The sequence below is a fragment of the Melopsittacus undulatus genome, chromosome 1, assembly GCF_012275295.1.
Source record: "Melopsittacus undulatus isolate bMelUnd1 chromosome 1, bMelUnd1.mat.Z, whole genome shotgun sequence".
NCBI lineage: Eukaryota > Metazoa > Chordata > Aves > Psittaciformes > Psittaculidae > Melopsittacus > Melopsittacus undulatus.
This window is the reverse complement of record NC_047527.1, coordinates 131,289,829-131,312,463: the sequence shown is the minus strand read 5'-3', so window position 1 is coordinate 131,312,463 and position 22,635 is coordinate 131,289,829. Positions and strand designations below refer to the sequence as shown.

Here is a 22,635-nt window from a genome sequence, read left to right as displayed (position 1 = left end):
TTCGCTGCGGAGCTCCCCTGCCTCACCCACACGATGTACATATACCCGTCCTTCTCCCTGCTTGCAAACGTTCCCTCCGGCCTCTGTTTTCACGTCACCCAGCTGCAAACAGGGACGACCCGGAACGGGGCAGGGTGGGGAGTGCCGGGGCCGCCCCTCGCCGCCCGAGCGGGGCTCTTGCTCCCAGCTGCCAGGCTGCTCCCGGGGCACCGCCTCTACGGCTGCGGCGGCGTCCCCCCGAGGGAACCCCCGCTGCCTCCCTTCTCCCTCCCGCCCCGTGGCCCCTGCCCCGCGGCAGCGCCGGGCGGGGAGCGCGGGGAGGTGCTGCGCTCCGCCCGGCCCCCTCCAGCCCCGCTGCCCGCCCCTTGCCAGCCCGTCCTGTCCAGTGTCCCTGTCCCGGGCCGGGCAGCGGCGAGGGGAGCGCGGGAAGGAGCGATGTCTCACGGGGCGCGAGTGATCCGAACCGGGGTGAGCAGCGCGGGGCCCGCTGCCCCGCCGGGCTCCACCGCCGCCTCTTCCTCAGCGGGCTCGGACGCGGAGCTCATGGACGGCGCCTATTTCCGCTCCTGCGCCGGCATACTGAAGGTGGCCCAGATGGTAAGGGACGAGCCGGGCGGGGAACGGCCGTTGGGACCGTTTGGGCAGTTGGGACCCTCGGCGTGCGCGGGCGTCACGCTGTTCCGCGCTGGGCGTTCCTTGTGGGGATGCCCGTCGGGGGGAGCCGGGGTCGCCGTTCGTTGCTGCGTTGGCCGCGGTGGTTTTGCCTCTCGCTGCTCGCGGAAAGGAGGGAAATCCAGGTTCCTCTGGCAAAACGAAGCGTTATGGTCTGTCAGAAGCCGCCTTTGCGTCTTCCCAATGCAGCAACACGCCCTTGTATTCAGACAAACTCATGTGAGCCCAGAGCGACGCCAGTTTTTCGAAGCACCAAGTGGTATTGTCTTGATAATGGTAGCTGGTGGCAATGGTGAGTATTAACAACTTTTTGCCATTAATAATAATGTGCGAAGGCGCATCGTGCTCCAGTGGAACACCTCATTCCCTATCATGGGTGAGCTTTTAGAAGGGAAGTGAGGCCAAGTGCTAATGCCAGCGCCTGCACTGGTCTGGTAAGGGTGGGCATCATGGCTGAGGTGTTAGGCTGAGGTGGGCACCACTAGTCCAGCTGGCTCCATGCCCTGTCTATCAGAGACCCCAGATAGGGAATAGTGTGGGAGATGTATAGCTGAAAAGCAGAAATTCCAAAGAAATGGATAGTAGAGGACTGCCAGGACTCAAGCTGATGCCTTAACTCAATGCAGGAGATTTTGCTGCATCCAAATACAAAGAGGATTAAGAGATGGGTAAGCTCTTCCTCATTTCCATGGCACAGAATTGTCTACAGAGTGGTCAGCTTAATTACAATAATGGCTAGGAAAGAGCATGTAAGACAATGTGTAGTGATACCTCCTCACATACGTTCTCATTCTGCAAAAACTTGTACTTTGATGACATTTTATGCTGGAGTTATTTTCCAAAACTCATTTTTCCCATCTGCCTTTATTTTTCCAGTCATTTTTTTTTAACTTGTGTAACTTATTAGCATACAGACTCCTAAACTGACATTAGAAGTTAGGAATAATTCTTCTAGGATACTGTGGGATAATATCAGATAAAGTTTCTCTTTAAAAGCCACCCAGTTGCTTCCAGTTTATTAACAGCCATCACCTGCCCTTAGAAATGAGGCTGGAGAATCTTTTTAGGAGACAAACTACATTATTTTAATCACGTGTCTACATTGCAAATGAACACATAGTCCTAAAAGTTTAGACTTGTGCTTTGCTGATGAGGTATAAGTCTATTTACCTTTTTCTTTCACCACTGTGGAAAGACCAGTTCCTTTCATGGGCTAGAAATGCCTAGTCCTCTCTGCTCTCCACCCTGCTGTGGTGTCACTACAGCTATGACCTGTGACACAGCTAGCACAGGCATGCATAATTGTGCTGAAATTTCAGGTTTTGGTGCACATATAGAGTGTGTGTTTATAAATATCTGTACTGTACGTAAATCTGTAATTTTGTGTAATGCTTCGCATACTTTACATAAAGTAATATTTTATCAATGCTGTTCAATATAAAATTAATCAGAATTTAAGCTAGCAGCTTTCTGTGGTAATTTTAATAGGAGTTAAAATAATGTAAATTATTTCTCCTTAGGACTCTTTCAGCTTCACCTTCCTACATTTTTCTGCTTTCCAGCTTGCATGTAAATAACAGCATTAGGAATTACCTCAGGTATCTAAGGAACTTTTGGCAAATTAACTTCTTTTAATATGGTATCACAATAATGTCCTTTTCTCAAATAATTTCCTAAGAAAACTAAATGTTTGTGCTGCAGTGGGTAGAAGTAATCAGGATAGTTTAGTTCTAGATTAACTCCTGCACCCAGTAAAATATGTAGAGATAAATATTTTCATATCTCTCCTTTATCTCTTCTCAGACAGTATTTCCACTGTATCCATGGGTCCATTTGTATTAGCATTCAATTCTTCTAGTAAGAAGTGTTTGCCGTATCTTTCTTTGAAAAGAACTCTTCATGCTAAACCTATAAACATTCCTGCACTAGTGTTAATGTGGCTGGTGGCACTGCAATCTTGTTAAGAAGGAGAACCATTATGCTGGCAGGGGACAGCAGTAAAATCTTTTGGGTTAGAGGGACATCACATTAAACTGCATACTGGGCCTCCGAATGGCCATGGTTTTGAAAAGGGAGCATCACTACTTCTGTTTTCTCTTTCTTCCTCAATCTCTTTGACCAAGAAGAAAGATGTGAGAGAACAAGGAAGAAACATTTCATCATTTACTGTAATATCAAGGGCTGTTGGCAGTGCTTGCAAGCTAAAAAAAATCATGGTATGTGTATGGGTATTTCCCTTATGTATGTGTACATTTCCATATGTATATGTGTATTTCCATTGTATGTGTAAATAATTCTAATAGATGACAACAATATGTTATGGAAATCACACAAAGGAAATGGAAGATGCAGCTGTTGTTCTGTGCAAAAGATCATAACATAAGGACTGAAATTCAGCAATCCTGGACAAGATGAAGAGATGGTGCAGTGATCTGGTGATTACTGAATTTTTGCTAATATCCAAATGTTACCAATGCTTTCTCTTCAAATCCTGGGTTCTGTGGGGTCTGGCATAGAATGAAATTAGGAAGTAAAACATGTTTCTTGTCTGTAAGCCTGCACTAATTCCTGGTTTTTTGGTTGGTTGGTTGGGTTTTGTTGGTTTTTTTTTTATAATTTCTTTAACCTTGCAAACATATACTTTATGCACTGAGTGCCTGGGTTTCTAATGCTTTGGAGTGGTCTGTAAATATTTTGAGATAAAATGGAGGAGAAAGCATAGTTCTGTAACTTCTGTATTTTACATGGTAGTAAGACAGTTTGAAAGCTGTATTACTAATGTTATTAGGGGCTCCATTTTCAAACTCTGGTTTTAACAGGAGTTAAAACTGGTTTTAACAGGAAGTTGTGAAGTATCTTCAACATCTAACCCACTTCACCTGGTTTAGCTTGATGGTGACTAATGTAGCTTTTGTCTTGTCTTTCTTTATTTTCTTCTCCCCACTTTTATTTTCTTCATCTCCTCTCCCCCCCCCTTATTTTTCTTTGTCTGCTCTGTGTCCATGCTACTGCTGGTTAATTTTATTGTAAGACTTTCTAGGAACATATATTACTTACCTTGGCAAGTTCGCAGTAGATGGGTTCCTTGTAGCCTTTTGGGGCATCATGTACACTTAGAGACAGCAGTATGAATTTGCATGTGTATTGTCACCAGGGTGGCTTGAGGGGCAGTGTTCATAGGTTGAAGGAAGTCTGATCAGCAGAATTTCTTGTGAAGCCCTTACATACCTTTTGCATTTTTACAGCTGAAGTCTGGAGGATGCCACAGACACTGTACTGGACTAGGTCCTGCTTTCGGTACAGCCCATGTTTGACACTGGAGCCTATAGAGGTATCCCCCCATCTTAGAAATCTGGCTGGTAGGAATAGCTGTGATTGTATCACCTGTCTAGAGGGTTCGATGCAGAGATTTGACAGACTGAAAAGACAGAAGTGTTGAGAGCTCAAATGTAGAAGCAGAGCCAGCACAGCACATGCTTGTGGGCTTCTGAAACTGTTCTTGGACTTTTTTGCCTTTCTTTCACCTCCTTCAGGTTGGGCCAAGCTAACTTGGACCACTGTTCAGAATGAAGGTGATTGTTCCCACAGTGACACTGTTGTTACTGAGCAGACAATAGTTCTGGCACAGTAAACACAGCCTCGGAACGCAGGGTGGCTGAAGCTAAAACCAGTGCTGATTTTTTCAGCTCAGAATGAACAAGGAAAGAGCAGATTCACCAGACAAAAAAGAAGAAAATCAAAATTATCTTCTCAAGGCTGAAGAAGAAAAATACACAAACAATTTCAAGGTAATAAAGGATAAACTCAATAAAAATTGACTTAACAGCATCATTAGAACTTGTTAAAAATCCTAAGGTAATAGTTAAAGCTTTTCTGCTGAGTATCTATGTAATTTCCTAAGCATGTCTTGACAAAAGCCATTACATATTTCACAAGTGAATGGTCAACTAGACAGTCTGTAATTCTGAGTAACTTTGAAGTGTGCTGAAACCTCTCTCTTATTATTTGCATACTGACATACAGGTGAATATTAGTATTCAAGAGAATATTAAGACATCTAAAACTGAAAACTAGAAAATGCTAGTAGTTAGTTTTGCTGGAGCCACAGTCAATTTCTGGATTGGATGAGGTGTTGGATGACAACAAACAAATTTGCTGGAGAGCTGTATTCAGAGGAAGGTAAAATATGGAAAGAAAGCAAAATGTGTTAGTGGAAGAAAACAATAACTAATCAAAACCATTGGTACAAGAAAAGAAAATTCACAAAAGCAGATGGTGCTTGGAATGATTTGAGAACTACTCAGATCCTCTAACTTGATCTTGAGCCTGAAAAACCTTTCTGTCTGTGGAGGTAATTGAAGTAAAATGTCTCATACTTTGCAGCAGCACATCAGTAATGCATGATTTTGCCTGTGTAGTAATAATGCTGCTCAGGCAGAAGAGAGAATTCTGGTGATATTGAGAGGTACTGAAACTGTAAGCCTGTCTCTGGGTGCTGTGCAGACTCCACTCTCAACTTTCCCCTACTATCACTCTGTCTTTAGTTCTTCCTAAGGAAAATAATGGCCAAAGTAGCAAGTGTGGTGAAAATTGCTGGATGCTGACCTACAAAGCTTAGATTCAAAACCATTCTGTGTTATGCTTGACTTTTCATCTGGCTGATAGCAGAACACATGAAAAATAATGTCATAAGAACTATCAGTGTTGTCATGACATATTATACAAAAAATCTTATTTTGAGGTATGCAGAAGGCATTTTATATTTCCCAAGTAAACAATAATTGCCAAAAACCACCCCAAGAATGTGCAGGTGTCTTCAGTCTGCAACTATGTGATGGACTACTGGCAAAGCAATAAGAAATGGGACATGTTTTTCAGCAGTGAAGTTATTTTCAAGTGAAAGAGCTGTATGTTGTAGCTGCCAATTATTTTTGTTATTCTACTAGAAGCTGCAGTAAAAGGACCTTGTGTGACGTGCTGAGCAAAGAGAGAAAAAATTATCTAAGTCTTTAGTGTCTTGAGAGTAGCAAGGAGCACTCGAGTAAGGAATGTCCAAGAGTGGTAATTAAAACCAACAAGTCTGGGAAGTCCTGTTACTTCCATGCTGAGATCACACGAACAGGCTGGCTTGGGCAGTTGTGTTTTTTCCATGCTCTGGGTGGCCATTTTACAGTTTCTGCCCAGGTAATTGCTTAAGAGCTGGAAGCAGACTGTGTTCTTTGTGTGTTAACCGAGGAGCACTTGGTGGTAGGTTGACACAGTTTTATTTGGTGAGACAAAACTCCACAAGCAAAACTTGATCAGTTTAATGGATTTTCCCTTTCTGTCTTGCCTCCATGCAGCCATTCTGAGCTGCACTGATGCAGCTGTTCACAAAGTTACACAGTAAACCAAACCAGGGAACTGATGTAGTTTTACTTCAGCTCCCCTTCAGCTTTCTTTTTCCATAAGAGTTTTTAGAGAACAGTGCAGCCATAGAGACTACTGTCAGCAAGAGCAAGTGTCTGGCACATAAAGGCAGGAAGTACATAAGACTGAAGTGGTTCCATGTGCTCCAAATCACAAGCTGAGAATATAGTCCTTTTTCTCTTGGGCAAGGGAAGGTTTTGTACCATCTGTTTTAATTTCTATCTCTTTCAGCAAAAAAAGAAACTAGTAATTTTTATGACATTGAAACTGCTCTAGAATACTAAAAAAAAATCAGCTCCAGTACATTTTGTGAAAAGACAATTACATTCATTGTTAAACACCAAAGAATCTGTTCTGAATGTGTCAGTGAAGGCTTTATTTATATGCTAAAAGAGGCTTCCTAAAAGCATGGAGTTGTAACTACCTTTCCTTTCTCATTTGACGCATCCATTAGAATTTGTTGCAATACTTTCATTCATTAGCAACCTAAGTGCATGTAGTGCTCTTTGTTCAGAGGTGGTTATATGGAGGAGGTTACTAACCAGGGTTAGCAAATACATTTTCTGAAATGAAGCCTAGAAATTTACCACATCACCTGAGATGTGTTTGGCATGCTTGACAGAGCCAAGTGAAGTATTGGCAGTGGTTTCCTGACACATTCATTTTACAGGAAATTAAATTTGCAAATGCCACTTAAAATCTTAATCAAGTGTACACAGTGTCCATGGACAATAAGATGTGGTGAAAAGCATGATTCTTACTGCTGTGTGACTTCCCTTTAAGACGGGCAAGTGCAGGATATTCCCTGTCTTCACTCTCTTTGGAGATGGTGTCCCTTTGAAACTCTCCTGCCACGGAGAAACAGAAACCAGGGGATTCATTCATGCCTAATGTGGTCTCCATCTGCTCAAAGCCTGTACGTGTTAAAGAGCATCTTGCCAAGGAACCTTCACTGGGCTCCAGAAGTGTAGGTGCTGGAATAATTTGCTGTGTCTCATCATGACCCTGTAAAGCCGTGGTGATACATCACTGAGGGAAGTATACCTGACCATGAGGCTCTGTTAAGTAATGCTCTGTATTACTGTGGTATTGTCCCCCAAAACCAGTGTTTGCTTACTACGAGTAAGTGTTTCCTCCATTCCCTTCACTGGGGAGTCCATGTGAAGTATTCACTCAGTACTGTGGCTGGGTTGTCTCCTTTGTGCCATTGTCATGTCATGTGCGCTGTGGCCTTGTCCTCCTATTTTGTGGTGAGATGTAAAGTATACTGCAGCCAGAAATTTCTACTCGCTGTACACAGAAATCAAACTCTAAACCTGCTGTGATTTCTTTTCTCCCACTTGTGAGCTTCCTCTCTTTTGCATAACTTGGATTCTTAAGGGATCATCATGACTGAAACAACTCCCAGAACTGTGATGCTCTAGTATGACAAATGTATTAGTGAGTAAAGATGTGTCTGACTGGTCAAAACTAGGTGACTGCAGCTTTCAATGCCAATGCTCTTCTTGCAACAATAGCAGCAGCTGCAGCACTTATGCCTTCCTCTCCTGATAACAGCTTCACATAAGGAAAATGGAAGTGTGATGATGACAAGATCAAGAAGCTGCTTCAAGGGGGAATTGTCTTAAAATGGTTTTTGTGGTTTGTAGTTTTTTATTAAAAAAAAGCCATTAGTGAGTTCAAGAAAGAAGTACTGGCTGCTGGGAGGGAATTGTACTCTTAGCCTGAGACAGCCACCAGCAGCCGCAGGACTACAGAACAACTTAGCATACTTCCCCTGTAAGTCTGTAATCACACTGGAAAGACCGCTTCAAGAGCTCCCTTATCCATTTGGGAAAAACACTGTCCCCAGTTGCTGCTTGTCACCTGCTGGCTAATTGAGCCTTTTGTAGATTGCTTGAGTCAAGCTTCCTAGTACATAAAGGAGTGCTGTTCCAGTGCGTTCAAGAGCCCTGTCAGTCTCCGGGCAGACACTGAAAGCTGTCAGCTGCAACAGTGCCACTGGGGAATCTTAGCTGTTCTCATTTTCCCCCTTCATTCATCGCCCTTCACTTCTCTGGCATGTTACCAAGCATCAGGTATTTGCACTTAGAAAAGGTCATTCTTTTGTGTGCTAAGGTCCAGTCTGATCCAGCAGCCAGTTTATGATACCTGTTGTTATGGAAATTGTCATGATGTTAGCATTTTCAGGAGCTCACACTTGTTTTTTACCTGATAATCATTATGATATGCCAGCACAGCTACCAACATGGTCTTCAGCGATATAAACAGGTCCTCCTTCAATTCCAGGAGATCTTCCTCAAGGCTTCCTTGCCATGGCTAGCAAAGCCTTTGCTGGAGATGACAGATATGAACTTTTCAACTACCGTCTGTGACTGCCAAATGTTAGTGCGGTGTTCTCTGGGGCATGTAGAGCTATGGCAGGTGTTAACTGTAGATTTAAATCAGTCAAGCAATAAACGCCTCAGACAGTGAGAACAGGTTGTGTTGTGAGCAGCATCTGTAAGGGCAAGTGATGAACAGATTGCCTGCTGAGGGTTAGTAGCCGTAGGCACTGGGAGGTTTATGAGGTATTCCTTATCTGTAACAATTTTCAGGCAGTTGAGATTGCATATGCTTTTAATTACTTGTGCATCTAGATCGATAGGTTACTGGAATGATCATTTCCATGGGGCGCTGGTTTGTGTTATATGTTCGTATTCGAGTTTTAAGTACCTGTATACTGTTAGATATGTAGATATGTATATGTTAGATATGTATTGGATATCCATGTCAAGGGGCAAACTTTGCAGCTTGCTGTGCAAAGTTGGTGGGTATTTGTTAATAATAAGCACTGTTTACCCTGGGCTCAAGCAGTCAGCCAGTCTGAGCCAGGCTTGGCTGGGCAGCCAATATGAGCTCCTTCTCTGTAGGTGGCATTGCCATGCATGGTTGGTAAATTCATATTTAGACAACCATGAACTTTATGTACAAGAGCTCTATAGTTTGCCATTAGGGATTAAGCTCTTTCTATATTGTATATTACTGATAATATGGGACTTTTCTGACTGTTTGAAGGGCAAACAATATTGACAACCCAAACAATGTATCAGAACTGTTCAGAGTAGTGGTTTTAGAGGTGCCTTGCTCCTACAAGCTCTTCTTCCAACCTAACTTAAAGGAAGTACGGTTGGTGAGGTGGCCATCTACCTGTCCCAAGGAGGGCTCCCTCTCCAGACCCAGGGCTGGTGAGCTCTATTGCCGCTTTTGCAGTAGCAACCTTGAAGAACAAAGTTCTCAAGCAATGTTTACATACCTTAGGTGTCTTTGTACTTTCATGAGCATGTATATTCCTGTACATCATTATTGTATTCCTTTCTGCCATCAAAAGCCACTGTTATTTTGCCATTCCTTAGGCAGTTAAGACCTCTTAATTTTTATGTTCTCCAAAACCCACTTTTGTTGGCCATTGGTTCTCTTCTCCTCTTGGTCTTTTTCTTGCCTCAAGCATGTTGTGTGCTTGAGGCAGTCTTTCTCTGTTTACACAAACCTACTCACACTATGGAGTGTCTTCTGTCATTCGGCATGACCTTTGGGTTTACCAGAGCGAAAGAACTGTTAACATGGCTCTCCAAGAGGATCTAGATGTTGAAAGACCTGCCTTGCAGGGGAGGGAAGTTAACAATTACAGCTTATCATGCCATTTCTGAATTTCTGAACGTGCTTGCAAAGTGCAGGGGTCTCCTGGGTTTATCTAGAGGAGCACCTCCAGTCACTGCAGGTGTTTAGAAGGACATAGGCCTCTATTTGAGTTACAGAATCACTGGGGTTGGAAGGGACCCCTGGAGAGCATCTGGTTCAACTGCCCCTGCCAAGACAGGTCCACCCACACCAGTTTACACAAGAATGTGTTCCAGTTGAATGTCTCCAGAGAGGGAGACTCCACAACTCCCCTGGGCAGCCTGTTCCAGGGCTCTGCACCCTCAGTGCAAAGAAGTTACTCCTCATGTTGAGGTGAAACTTCCCATGTGTTAGTTTATGGCCATTGCTTCTTGTCCTGTCACTGGGCACCAGTGAAAAGAGCCTGGCACCATCCTTCTGTCACACACCCTTTAAATACGTATGTACATTAATGAGATCCCAGTCTGCTCTTCTCAAGACTAAGCAGGCCCAGCTCCTGCAATCTCTCTTCATAAAGGAAATGCTTCAGACCCCTCATCGTCTTTGTTGCCCTTCACTGGATCATCTCCAGTAGCTCCCTGTCTTCCTTGTACTGAGGAACCCAGAACTGGACACAGCACTCCAGATGTGGCCTCACCAGGGTCAAGTAGAGGGGGAGGACCACCTCCCTTGACCTGCTGGCCACATGCCTCCAAATCAGAAAGCAGCTGTGTTTGCCAGAGTTAAAACCCTGCTAGGGCATTTGCTGCATTTAGAATTCCGTTCCTGTCCTTTCCAGACATACTAATAGTCAGCTATGCCATTAATATTGTTTTGCAATGATTTTCATGTGTTTTGGGAATTGTTTGTGTCATGGCTATGGCACTTGTGCAATATTACTCAAGTATCACTTAAATTGCTGCAGTATTTTGAGTGTTGCATCTTTTATGTAGATAGGAAAAACTGATAATGCTTTTACAGTCGAAATGTTTTAAATTTAAGTTGATTTAAATGTTTTTTTTTAATTAATTCACTAACTGATGAGAATGTAGTGTACTCTTTGCCATGTGACTAAATTCTTTGCTTTCAGTAAATGACACAGAGGATTGTATGCTGCCTTTCAGCGCACCTTTCAGGCAGCTGTGAGACTGAGGTAGCACGCTAGTTAAGATGATAGTGGTGGGACTGAAATATCACATACACTGTGTAGGTAGGCAGAACTTAACTGTATCTAATAAGTACAAAGAATTGCCTTTTTAATGACCATGCTAACACCCTGTAACAGAGGCTCTTCAATAATGTCATTCATCTGCTGGCTCTGTGATTACCCCACATACATTTCTACCTCTGACTGAGGACTGTGCCTGAGCAGACATATAATTTCTTACTAATAGATAAAGAATACCACTTGCTTGTACTTAGAATTGTCTTCTTATTGGAGTCATAGAGGGTCTGAATAAGATTATTTTTGCCTTTTGTCACCCTCCCACCATTTTAATCTTCAATGCCTTGTGGACAGTGATGTACAAGAGAAGTCACCAATCAGAGGCCTGGCAGCCTCCGTATTTTAATTGAGCAGCCAGACAAGAAGGAAATTTGCTGAGACACAGGGGCTGAGAGATTCCTGTGCAACCAAAATCTGACTGCTTCACAGAGCCATGCCCTCGGAGGCAGCTGATTCAACCTGTCATTAGTGAAGTTTTAAATGGGCTGGGGTTTTTATCTTTTTTTTTTTTCTAAAAGGGGTTTGGCTGTTATAGCTGACTTTTCCAATGCCACCCTGGAAGAAGGAAATCTCAATTGCAGCAGCAGTCAATGCTGTTGCTTTAATTAGCCGAACCAGTCTTGCATGAACTACAATTGTAACCTTGGTCTGCGCTTCGCTCATCTTTCTGTTTTGGGAAGCTGTTAAACAAAAAAGTTCTATTCTGTCCAGAAATATGTACTTAATAATGGATGGGTGTTGCTTCACTGTGTTGAGGTGTAATATTCAGACATGTACAGCTGCAGCCAGTGACATTTCTCCAGGGCATGGTTACCCTGATAGGCTTGCTTAGGAAAAGCAAGTGGAAAATTCTACTTACTATCTTGGCTGGTATCACAAACTGGAAACTTTGACTTTTATTTCATTGAAATAGAAAAAGTATTTAGCTGTTATTATACTGTGGGGTTTTTTTAAAGGCTGTGGTAGAACTGGATGAGAGTCAGTGCTTTGCTCCAAATCTGCAGACAGTTTGTGTACTATTGCTTGCACTTGTGTAAGTTTTAAGAATAGAAATTGAGCATTTTTTCATCAATTTCATGACCCTCCTCCTTTCAGATTCAGGAAGAGGGAAGTTAAAGCAGTACAAAGGTTCATCGGTGCTTCAGCAAGTGCAATGGAGAAGCTCCCTTATTAATACTGTTTTACAGCATCTATGGAAACAAAAAAGGAAAGGAAAAGCACTCTCATGTATTGCCTACTACCAAGTGGAGACTGGTAAACCAGAGCTGCTGCCTGCAGTGTCTGTACAGGTCTAGTGATGTGCTGAACCATGTCCCCTGGTCTTTTTCCTCTGAATGGTGCTAATTTTTAGTTAGCTAATTGCAGCAAATGTCTGGATGCAAGGCAATGGAAAAGAAAGCTAGGAAACATTCAATGAATTAATGGTAGAATTACATGCATTCACATGTGTAGAGGGAAATCTGGATGGAAGAGAATGAAAGATACAAAGCAGAAGAATATCGACTGTAATATAGGGAAAGAAGAGGAAAGGCGAATAAAGAGCACAAAGGAGACACTGGAGACAAAAAGTCACAATACAGCTTCTTATCGGAGTGTAGCAGAGGGGAGTGCAGTCAAGAAAGAAAAAATACCCTGAGAAAAGCAAGAATGTGGTTTTACATGGCATGATAAAATAATTCAATAAAAAGATAATGTAGCCCTGGGTAGATTATACATGCTGATGTGTGTGTCACAGTATGATGGTGAATCTTTGAGGTAAGAGTTATAGTGTTTCTCTGGAACTGGGCACCTTGAAGCTATTTTGCTTCTTATCGACATCATCTTTCCTCCATGCTGTTTAGTTGGCATTTCACATCTCTATTTCTATACAGAAAAAGAAAATTATTACCCATAGTTAATAGTTACACAAACAGGCAGCAGTTTCAGCCTGTCAGTTCAGTATATGGTAGTGGGATTTGCAAACACTATCTTCAGTTCCTTTGTGCAATGAAGATTTCTAATATTGTCCTTTGTACTACTGCAGCAACTAGAAGTCCCAGGCAAGGAATGAGCTACCCGCAGTGGGTTAACCCCAGTCAACAGCCAAACACACTGAGCCTCTCACTCACTCCCTTCTCCTGAAGGATGGTGAGAAAATAGAAGGAAGGCAAAAAAGACCCATGGATTGAGATAATGACAGTTTTGTGAGGAAATCTAAAGCTGCACATGACAGTAAGGCAAAAAGAGGAATTCATTCACTTCTCCCCAGTGGGAGGCAAGTGTTTCCACTTCATGGAAAGCAGGACCTCAGCATGTGTCATGATCACTTGGGAAGACAAATTTTTCTTGAGCTTTTGTCAGTGAGCATGACATCAAATAGTCTGGAATATCCCTTTGGTCAGTTGGAGACTGCTACCGTGGTTGTGTCCCTTCCCAGCTTCTCACCCTCTTGCAAGACTACTTGCTTTTGAGATGAGGGAGGGAGGAGAAAAAAAGCCTTGGTGCTGTGCAAGCGCCTCTCAGCAGCAGCCAGAAGATTGATGTGTTATCAACACTGTTTTAACCACAAATGCAAAGCACAGTGACATGCGAGCAGCTGTGAAGGCAATTTAGTCTATCCCAACTACACCCAGTACATCCCTACTGTATGGGATGTTATACAGGCACAGTGGGAAATGGTCACCCTTACTTCACAGTCATTAATGGAGATGTGAAAGAACTGTTGAATATGGGCGAGTGATAATGTGTGGTACAGAACAGTCAAGAATGGTCAAGAGCGTGAATTGTAAAGCATCCTTAGCATTAAAGATTATTGCAATATCTTGTGCATTGTGAGGGGTTTGTGGCACATGATAACAAAGCCTATTGTAAATAAATGACAGTTATTAGGAAATAAATTCCCATTTTTACAGTGAGCCAGGGTCCTTGTTTGTTTTGTGTAGTGTAATGGCAACAAATCAATGAAAAAGCAGCCCTCAAAGACTAACCTTTTCCTGCTGTGTTAGTTCACATTATGAAGGAAAACAGTCACCTTGACCTAGATACTTGTTAGCGGTGCTCAACATCTTTGCCTTATTTTACATATCTGAAGTGTTTTGAAGTGAAAAAAAATTACACAATGCATGTGAAATCTTTATTAGTTGTCATTTGGCAAATGGGGGAGCTGAAACAGCAAAATCCATGATTCACTGAAGTTCAAACAGTAAGATGGTTACAAAAAGGGTCAGAATTTAAGAGCTGGTGACATTCAATTACTTCCTTGATGTGTCGGTGTTTGCCTGTGGAAATGTGTCTGTAATGCTCAGAGCATTAGGCTTTCCTTTAGAGTAGGTTCTTGTCAATATTGGAGATCATGCTGGATTTATGTTTGTGCAGGTAGCTGTGTCTGAGGAACATTTAGCTCTCTCCAAATGCTACAAAAGAATTACGTATTGGCAATAAATATATTTATTGCATCCATTAGAGCAGGACAGTAGAAAAAGATAATACAAAGCACTTGCACAAATTGATTCCTGAGTTATAAAATTGTTCTGCTGTCTGACAAACTACGGCTTTCTACCACATGGTCAGAAAATGCTTAGTGGTGCCAGCTGGCCTGTGAGCACACAGAGAGCAAAACAAGTCTTTTTTTGTGTTATGGTTCCTTCATTACCCTCAGGGCACTAGTGTGGACAGTTGTATCTGTAATCTCTTGACTGGTGGGCATGCACTTCTGCTTGCCCCTTCCTTGGAGCTGTTTTGAACTTGCTGGCTTGACCAAGGCTCTACCATATTTACTGGCACATGGTGGATGGTCTTGCACCCTCAGCAGTTTGTAGATGATAAAAAAGAGTAAACTATGTTTGTTTTTTGGTAGAGCTGTGCTCACTACAAAACAGAATGGAGTTTAGGCTTGAGAGCTTATGTCAGTGCTATTCAAGAGCCAACATTTTCCACAGGCATGTTGCAGAGGATGTGGTTGCCTTGCCTCCAGCTCAAAATAGAGAAGAGAATTCAGGCTCTTACCATCTTCCCTTTATCATGCCTGTTTCATCTGGTAAGGTCTTGAGTACCTCCTGGCAATTGCTGACTGCCTTTAGCTCACATTGGCTTCACTGTGCCATAGTTTCAGCATTCCTAAACACAATTCATGACTCACTTCAAATATCTGGTCCAGTGGGAAGAAGTGGATTAGTTTAGGCCAACTGATTTCTGTGAAACAGAATAAATACTTCATTTAAATAAAAAATCCCTCACTGGAGATGAATGATGCTTGTTTTGCTTTTCAGAAATGAGAAAACACATGGATAGTAGTGTCCTGCAATGTGTCCTTCACCCCTTTTGTAATGCAGTTCTGAAGCCTGGATATATTTTGTGGAGCACATTCAAATATTCTAATGAGACTGACCATCACTTGACCTGTACTTCTGGTTTGACTGGCTTGCTGGCTGTGGGATACATGGCTGCTGCTCTCAGTTGGTGAAATACTGTATTGAAATGGAAATGGCAGTGTCCTGATTTTTCTACACTTCTAGTTTTTATTTTCAAGATGTATTAACCTGCTCCCCTGAGCATGGATACATAAAGAACACTCATAATATTTGATAATTTTAGTGATTTGCCATTCATTTCTCTCCTATCTCTCTCTCTGTGTGCTACAAACTGACTTCTAAGATATATGTTGAACTGTATCGCAGACAGTTACATATTAATCATTTAATCTTTCAAGTTCTCTGGGAGCATTCTGGGAATTCTAGGGGGAAAAATCCCAGAGTCATCACCTAGTATATCATGATAAACCAATATCTGGTGAAGGAACTTTGGTATTTGTCACTTTTAAAGGACAAATAATACTATGTTGCTATATTTCCTACATTTGTTAGCTTTCTTTTTCAACAGGTGAGTTTTAAACTCAGACTGTACCTCCTAGCCATGCAGGCAATATAGTGTGGCAAACATGGTATAGCTTTATATGAAGTTGTTGATATGGTCCTGTGAAATAGCATTATGTGCCTCTGTTCAGAGAGCCCTTTTTAGAAACAGCACATCAATCTCATGTTGTGAAATTTATGCCAAGAAAGGAAATCTGTGAAAGACATACTATCTCTTGCCATGCAGTGATTTCTTCCTACTTGTGTGTTGAAGCACATATAAGATCAAAGAAGGGATGTTCTTTACTAACTGGTTTCGGAATTAATTGTAAAGTACATCTGAAACAGAAAGCACATTTGTTCAGATCCACCTTTCTACCCTGTTCTTAGTAGCTGAGCAGATTCTTCACTGACTACTTTGGTACCTTGTATATTCTTATTTCTTCTTTCTAAATTTTTACATGTGTATAGAGCTTTCAGTTGCCCTTGAGGTTGTGTATGTTTGGCCTGTCCACATAGAATTGAGCAAGTAAAACTCTGTTAACATTACAACAGGGAAAATCTAGGATATGTTGTTTGGGTGTTGGATTTGGGTTTTTTCTCTTTTAATCTTAAGGAAATCATTCCAATAATGGATGTAGTTAGTTAGGAGTTTGAAATATGAGTGTGCAGGACAGGATGGTGCAGTCTTGATGTGCTGGCTTCCTCAGACAGTTTTTTAATGTCTTAGTCAAACAGTTAAAATGTGAATCATTACTGGTTCTGGCTGGCTTTGGATGAACGAAATATTACAGTGGCTGAAAGCACTGACAGAGTCTGTAGTAAGAAAATATTTGGGTATATGCTGGGTCGATTTATTTTTATCACCCTGGCTAGCCAGGCTGGAGAAGCAGCAAGATCAGTAAGACAAACAAGTAGCTTTAGATTAAAAAGTAAAATAAAATAGCTTCTGTCCTTTGCAGGCCTGAAACAGAAAGAAGATACACAACAATGCTGTATGTTTTTTGTGACAGTGCTAAAGTATCAAAACTTCATAGCTATTGTACTGGGGGGGTGGGATGAATTAATCAGTTCCTCTAAATGTTTATGTTATTTGCCTTCATACTACTTTATTGTCTCCTTATTCTGCTTCTCGGTAGGTGGTAGAAAAGGAAGGGTAAAACTGTTAATTTAGTTGCATCCAGGTCCTCTGAATTTGCATGTGAGTAATCTCACTAACTGGCAGTAAAGGTGCCTGTGGTCATGGGCACTTTCATTTTCATAGCTTTCAGTGGTTTCCTTCTGAAAGGTTTAAATGCTTCAGCCACTGGTACAACTGCAGGCATTCAATGCTGCTTCTCTGAGACTTCTTCAGGTTGGATTCTTCAGGCCGAAACTGCTGCTTTCCTTCTAGCAGTTGGCTCTTTCCCCACTCTTACTGGTTGTTATAGCTCATTTTAACAGCAATTTTTAAAACATTATTACCAAGCTCCTTACTTTGTCCTCCATTTTGTTGGGACCTTCCAATTTACATTAGATATTTGTCCTCTCTTTCTAAGTGCCATTTTATTGCATTTAAAATCATCTTCATGGCCCTCTGAGGCACCATTGTAAAAATCTTTAATGTGCCTTTTGTCTTTCAGATCTCACTGGTGGTTGGATTTATCAGTGTGAATAATTCTCCATGGACAGATTACAGCGTGTACAGCTACTTTCAGATTGTGACCATGTGCGACTTGGTTATGATTTTGTTCTTCTACGTTATCCATATCTTCAGAATCTACAGGAAGCTCACTTGCGTTAGCTGGCCACTTGCGGTAAGCCACTTAGATGACCTGGGTTCCTTGCCTCTCTTAGGGGTTGATGGCTTGATTACTTAGTCCATTTCCTTATGCTATAACACAATGATAGGCTGTCTTCCACATAATTCTTTTCTGTCTTTTATGCAAATCCTTTTGTTGCTTTTGTTATTAATATTCAGTTGAGTACATGCTGCAACTGTCATTTTTTAAGCTGATTTGGATCTGATCCTGCCCTCCTTTACACAGATACCAGTATAGATTTACTCCAGGAAAGGCAATAGTGTTATTCTGAGACAATTGAAAAGAAGCTACTGATTATCAAGCCTTCAGCCGATGGGTCCTAGCTCAGATTATTTATAGTAGCTAAGAGATTGGTAGAGTCAACTAAATCATAGCATTAGAATTCATGTACTACATCCTGTCCCAAAATAAAGTCTGTGAGTGCTATTTAAGTCAAGTGTGTCTCTTTTTGATATGGTTTTAGGTAACCTAAGCAATAGAAAACAATAGCAGCCTCAGCCTGATTTCCATAGCCTGGGTATTTCTGGGATATCCTGCAGGTTGTTCCTACCTTGTTCCTGCATTTCCCCTGCACATCCATCTCTCATATCTTAGCAGAGAACTAACAAGCAGCACAGAAAATGTGAGACCTGAACTTCCTCAGTAGCTTTGGGTCAGATCAGCTAACAGAAAAGAGTCCTGCATCCTAGTGTGGGAGAACAGATTTTAATAACCCCATAGAACATGTCTCCCTTATGTGCATAATAACATGTCAGTTCCACAGAGAATGGGGAAAGCCAACTGGAGAGATATAGAGGGGTTTTGAAATCCAGGAAGTGGTTGCATGGTGTTTAATGGAAGCTGTGTAAGCTGTTTGCAAATCTAAGAGAACTGTTTGTCCTTCCATCCACTGCTACCCAGAGGGAAATATTAATTTTCTTTTTCTTTTTAGCTGAAGAATATGGTTATACTTGCACCCCTTCTTATTTTCTTACATGTGTACCACCACTATCTGTCTCTAGAAAGTACTTATTTATTTAGAGATAATACACATTCAGGGATTGAAATCAGCAATGAATGACAGCTTTGGAATGCAGCATTTAATGTGTGCATTGCTGCAACAGAGCTATGCAAAAGCTGCTTTTGTTTCTTGTTATGTGTTTAATCATTCCTAAATGTTCCAAAGTCACTAGTGAGTTTGAGGCTCTGCAGTTTTGGGCTACTCAGCTTCAGATAGCTTTATGGAATGTGATGCTTGAGCACTGCTTTTCTTTTACAACCAACCTCCCTTTCACTCACATATATAAATATCTTTAGACCAGGATAGGAAGACCTGTCAGAGCCTCTAGGAAATTACAGCTAGTGTTTGGCCGAGTTTCCTGACGGGGTCTCCACATTGCAGTCAGGAGTGTTATCTGCAGTAGTTAAAGTTGCAGTTGCTCAAAAGGTTGTTCATCACTGACAGCTTTTAAAACTGGGAAGTATTTCTCCAGAGGGACACTCTCTCGGTCATGCCAGGGGCTGGTTCTCCACCTAATTTTGCCTTTGAGTGTTCTTTTACACCTTTGCCCATCCCTTGGATTCCTCTAAAATAATGGCCTGTGTACACTGTACACTGTGTTATTTGGTGTCTCTCAGTAATCAATGGCATGCCTAAATTGCTTGCTACCTGGTGGAGAAGCCTCCTTACAAAAATAATTTATTCTAGCAAAAGCAAGAGTTAAGATCTTACTTACCTGAAACAAAGTCACAAATGAGGAAAGTAAGTTGCAGTCTCAGAGCCTAATTTATGGCAAAGATCTTCCTCAGTTTTTTATAAACACCTGAGCAGAGGGAAATTGTGCTATGGTATGACAGACTGGGATTTCATTGGACAATTTCCTTTTGGAACTGTTTTCTCTCTCATCTGTTTAGGGACAGAATCTCTCCTCTCCCTTATACGTGCCATTTGTTTGGCTCATGCTGGTAGTGCAATGCAGATAAAGGAAGCACTCCTGCTCACCCCACCATGCAAAAGAAACAACGCATGTTCAGTTTGTGAACACCCATATTGGTTTCCATAAGCTTTATGAGGATTCGTATTCTAAATCCATAGATAACTCTTGCTTTATAACAAGGTAAAATTGACTCCTGGACTGATACTTGTCACACTAGAGAGGAGCTTACACGTGGTGCCTCAGTGGTCTCTCAGGAAAGCCCATGGCATCATGTTTTACTGCAGCCACCCTTTCAGACATAGGAGCATGGGTTTTGGTTATGAGTGTCTGTGTAGCTGTGCTCCTCATGGCTTCCCTTCTGCTTCCAGTCTTGGTTGATGTAAGCTGCTGGTAAATCCAGCAGTATATCCACTGCTCACTTTCTAAGGTTAACAGAAGTAGGAGCGTATGATTTTCACTGTAGCTATTTATTTCCTTTTCATATAAGCAAGAGAAATATGCCATTAAGGCTTCTGCCTTCCTCCAGAACTGTCTCAAGGTGTGTATTTGCTGATACACCCTCAGTAATGTACCACGTTGAATTGAAAGGATTGCATCCATACTGGTAAGTAGATCTTATTCCAGTGACATTAGTATACTTAAGATTGATCTTTTTTTGAACAGAAATTCAGTATGGTACGAAATCAATTCATAAGGTATGTGTCTCTTTCCACTCCCTCTCACACTCCTTTTCCTTCTTTTTCTTCTTTTGACTGATGTTTTGTCCTCTGGGTTTGAGTAACCTCTGCCAACTTGTTTTCATTCTGAGGCATATCAAAATGCTTTTCTAATCAGCTTTCCTTCTGATGCAGGCTGTGCTTGTCTTTACAGGAGTTTCTTCATTATCTAATTGGTACAATTCTGCTTCTCATTGCATCGATTGTAGCAGCATCCAAGAGTTACAATTTGACTGGACTTGTGGCTGGAGCGGTAAGACTGACACTTTTTTGGTTGCCATATATACTAAGTAGGACATCGGAAATCTATTACTTGTAATATAATTTTCTTACAAACTTGCCTTCCTTGTGTCTTGGTTGGGTGTGAATTTCAGTGAATGCTCTGTAGTGCAATGCCAACAAAAACTTTTTGTTGTGAGACTCCAGACTCACCACTAAAGTGGGTATTTGTCCTGTCAGAGAGGTAAAACCAAAGGCCCTCTGCTTTAACTCATAGGAACTAATATGTTTAGGGAAAGAATTAAAACAATTCAGTTTTGACAAATGGCTGTTGCAGCAGCTAGAAGTTACTGAAAAGATTTCACCCCAGTCTTCAGCTTCTGACACCTGCTCCTGAACAGAGCCTTGTTCAAGATCATTTCTCCTGAGCTAAAAGCCACTGGGGTTCTGGGCCTACTTACTGAAAGATACTCTCTGCCTCTGTTGGCTTTGGAGAGAGAGGCATGACTTCTGAGTGTGGGCAGCAGTATTTTCACAGCAGCATTTTCACAGCAGCAGGACCTGAAATACAGCTCCTCTAGAATAAAGAATTGCTTTCAGAAACTTAGTCCTGATGATGTAAACAGACTAGAAGACTCGTTTTACCTGATTTGTTTACTTGGCAGGTGGCAGGGAAAGACTTGTTTGAATGGGGCAGCAAAAGAACTGTACTCAAAGGTGTGAGAAAAATTCTTTTCTTTATTGCAGAACCCTAGTGAGAAGTCTACAAGGAGAGACTATGCTGCTGTCCAGCTTTCTTTCCCCCCTTGTATAAAATCCTCCATCTCTCTTTCTGTTGTTTTTTTGATAAGACATAACTGCTTATTACAGTACAGAAATGCTTATATTTTTATTATATTGGCAGAATGGAGTAAAAAAATCACATTTTTGAGACTGTTAACATTGTAAAATACGTAGCTGGATATAGAGGAGTGTTCATACATTCATGGAATATGTGTCATCTAATGTATTTGTGGTTTGTTTGTTTTCTCCTCCAGACTTTCGGGTTCATAGCTACCATCCTTTGTGTTTTAAGCATATGGTCTTCCTACAAGGTTTCATGCATCACGCAGTCAACCAGTAAGTATCACACTTTGTAACTGCAGGAATGCTTCCCAAAATGAGTATTTATATTTTCTGACATAGGGCTGTGCCTACCTGGAAGGTTTTATTAACATCCTGTTGCTTGTAACTCAAAATTACTCACAAAGTAATAATTCCATATTTTCTGTCAACACAGACATATTATCACAACTACTGACAGCGGCTAACTAATTACAAGGGCAAAATAACTTGCTTCTAGCAAGTGGTGAATATATCAGTGCTTCCTCTTCTCCCTCTCCCACCCCCTACCAAAAGGTTTCCTGTGTGTTCTTTAATCAAGTAGATCAATTTGTTTGTGGCAACACAAGTGACACTGTCTTCCTTTTCAAAGGTGCATCTGTATGACTTCTTCATTGCTGTAAGACGTCTGCCTTATGAAACAGGATACCAAAGAGGAGCGGCCACTACTGAGGAAAGAGCATAGGTATTTTGTTACTAGCCTGGACAGCCACTAGCTTTTAAAGACCTACCTGAATACCTATGCAAAAGAATATTGTGAACCAAAGTCTTTTTGCTCTCTGCTTCACCTCCCCCTCAGAGAAGTGTATAATGGAGAAACCTGTTTTTCATGAGCTTTACATAGAAAGACAATTTCTGTCTCACAAGCTGGGTTGTGGTCACTTCCAGCTATTTGTAATAAGATCATTTAAAACTCATCTGGAGAGTCATTTGGTTCTCCTTTCAGAGGGATGGAAAAAATGCTTGTGATTTCCTCCATCTGTTTATAGAAGGGAAATCCTGCAAATTCCTACCTGATTCTTAACTTCCAAGGATGATTTGTTTTAACAAAGGACCTGTTACAAACTGATCTGTGCCTGCATAAACTGATCCAAGTCTTTGTTACCTCTTTCTATGAAAACTGTGGGCTTTTTCTAACATCAGCCAGCATCAGAAATTATGAACTGGAACTTGAATACATCACTGCGAACAGTCCCTCCTAACCCCAGCAGGACATGATGAAATCGGGTTTTTTCTCCATGAAGTTTTACAGGTTATTAACAGTCAAAGATTATTCTTACAAACTTCCCTCTGCAAAATACAGAAAAATACATACCCAAGAATATG

General features: G+C 41.5%; 1 protein-coding gene across 6 annotated transcripts; it reads left to right on the top strand.

Moving 5' to 3' along the window:
• Positions 1–214: 214 nt before the first annotated feature.
• On the top strand, positions 215–22,635 carry CMTM7 (CKLF like MARVEL transmembrane domain containing 7). 6 transcript variants are annotated; one of them, XM_031052456.1, is made up of 9 exons: positions 238–597; positions 862–964; positions 2,799–2,888; positions 3,918–4,003; positions 4,359–4,460; positions 17,397–17,570; positions 20,363–20,461; positions 21,465–21,546; positions 21,902–22,635. In XM_031052456.1, exons 1-9 carry the CDS (start codon positions 436–438, stop codon positions 21,913–21,915), a joined length of 912 nt encoding a protein of 303 aa, XP_030908316.1. In that variant the 5' UTR covers positions 238–435; the 3' UTR covers positions 21,916–22,635. The 6 variants fall into 6 exon arrangements, with proteins under 6 accessions (XP_030908319.1, XP_030908320.1, XP_030908316.1 ...); XM_031052457.2 differs by lacking the exon at positions 2,799–2,888 and having other exon boundaries at positions 242–597; XM_031052458.1 differs by lacking the exons at positions 238–597; positions 862–964; positions 2,799–2,888 and adding an exon at positions 2,981–3,107.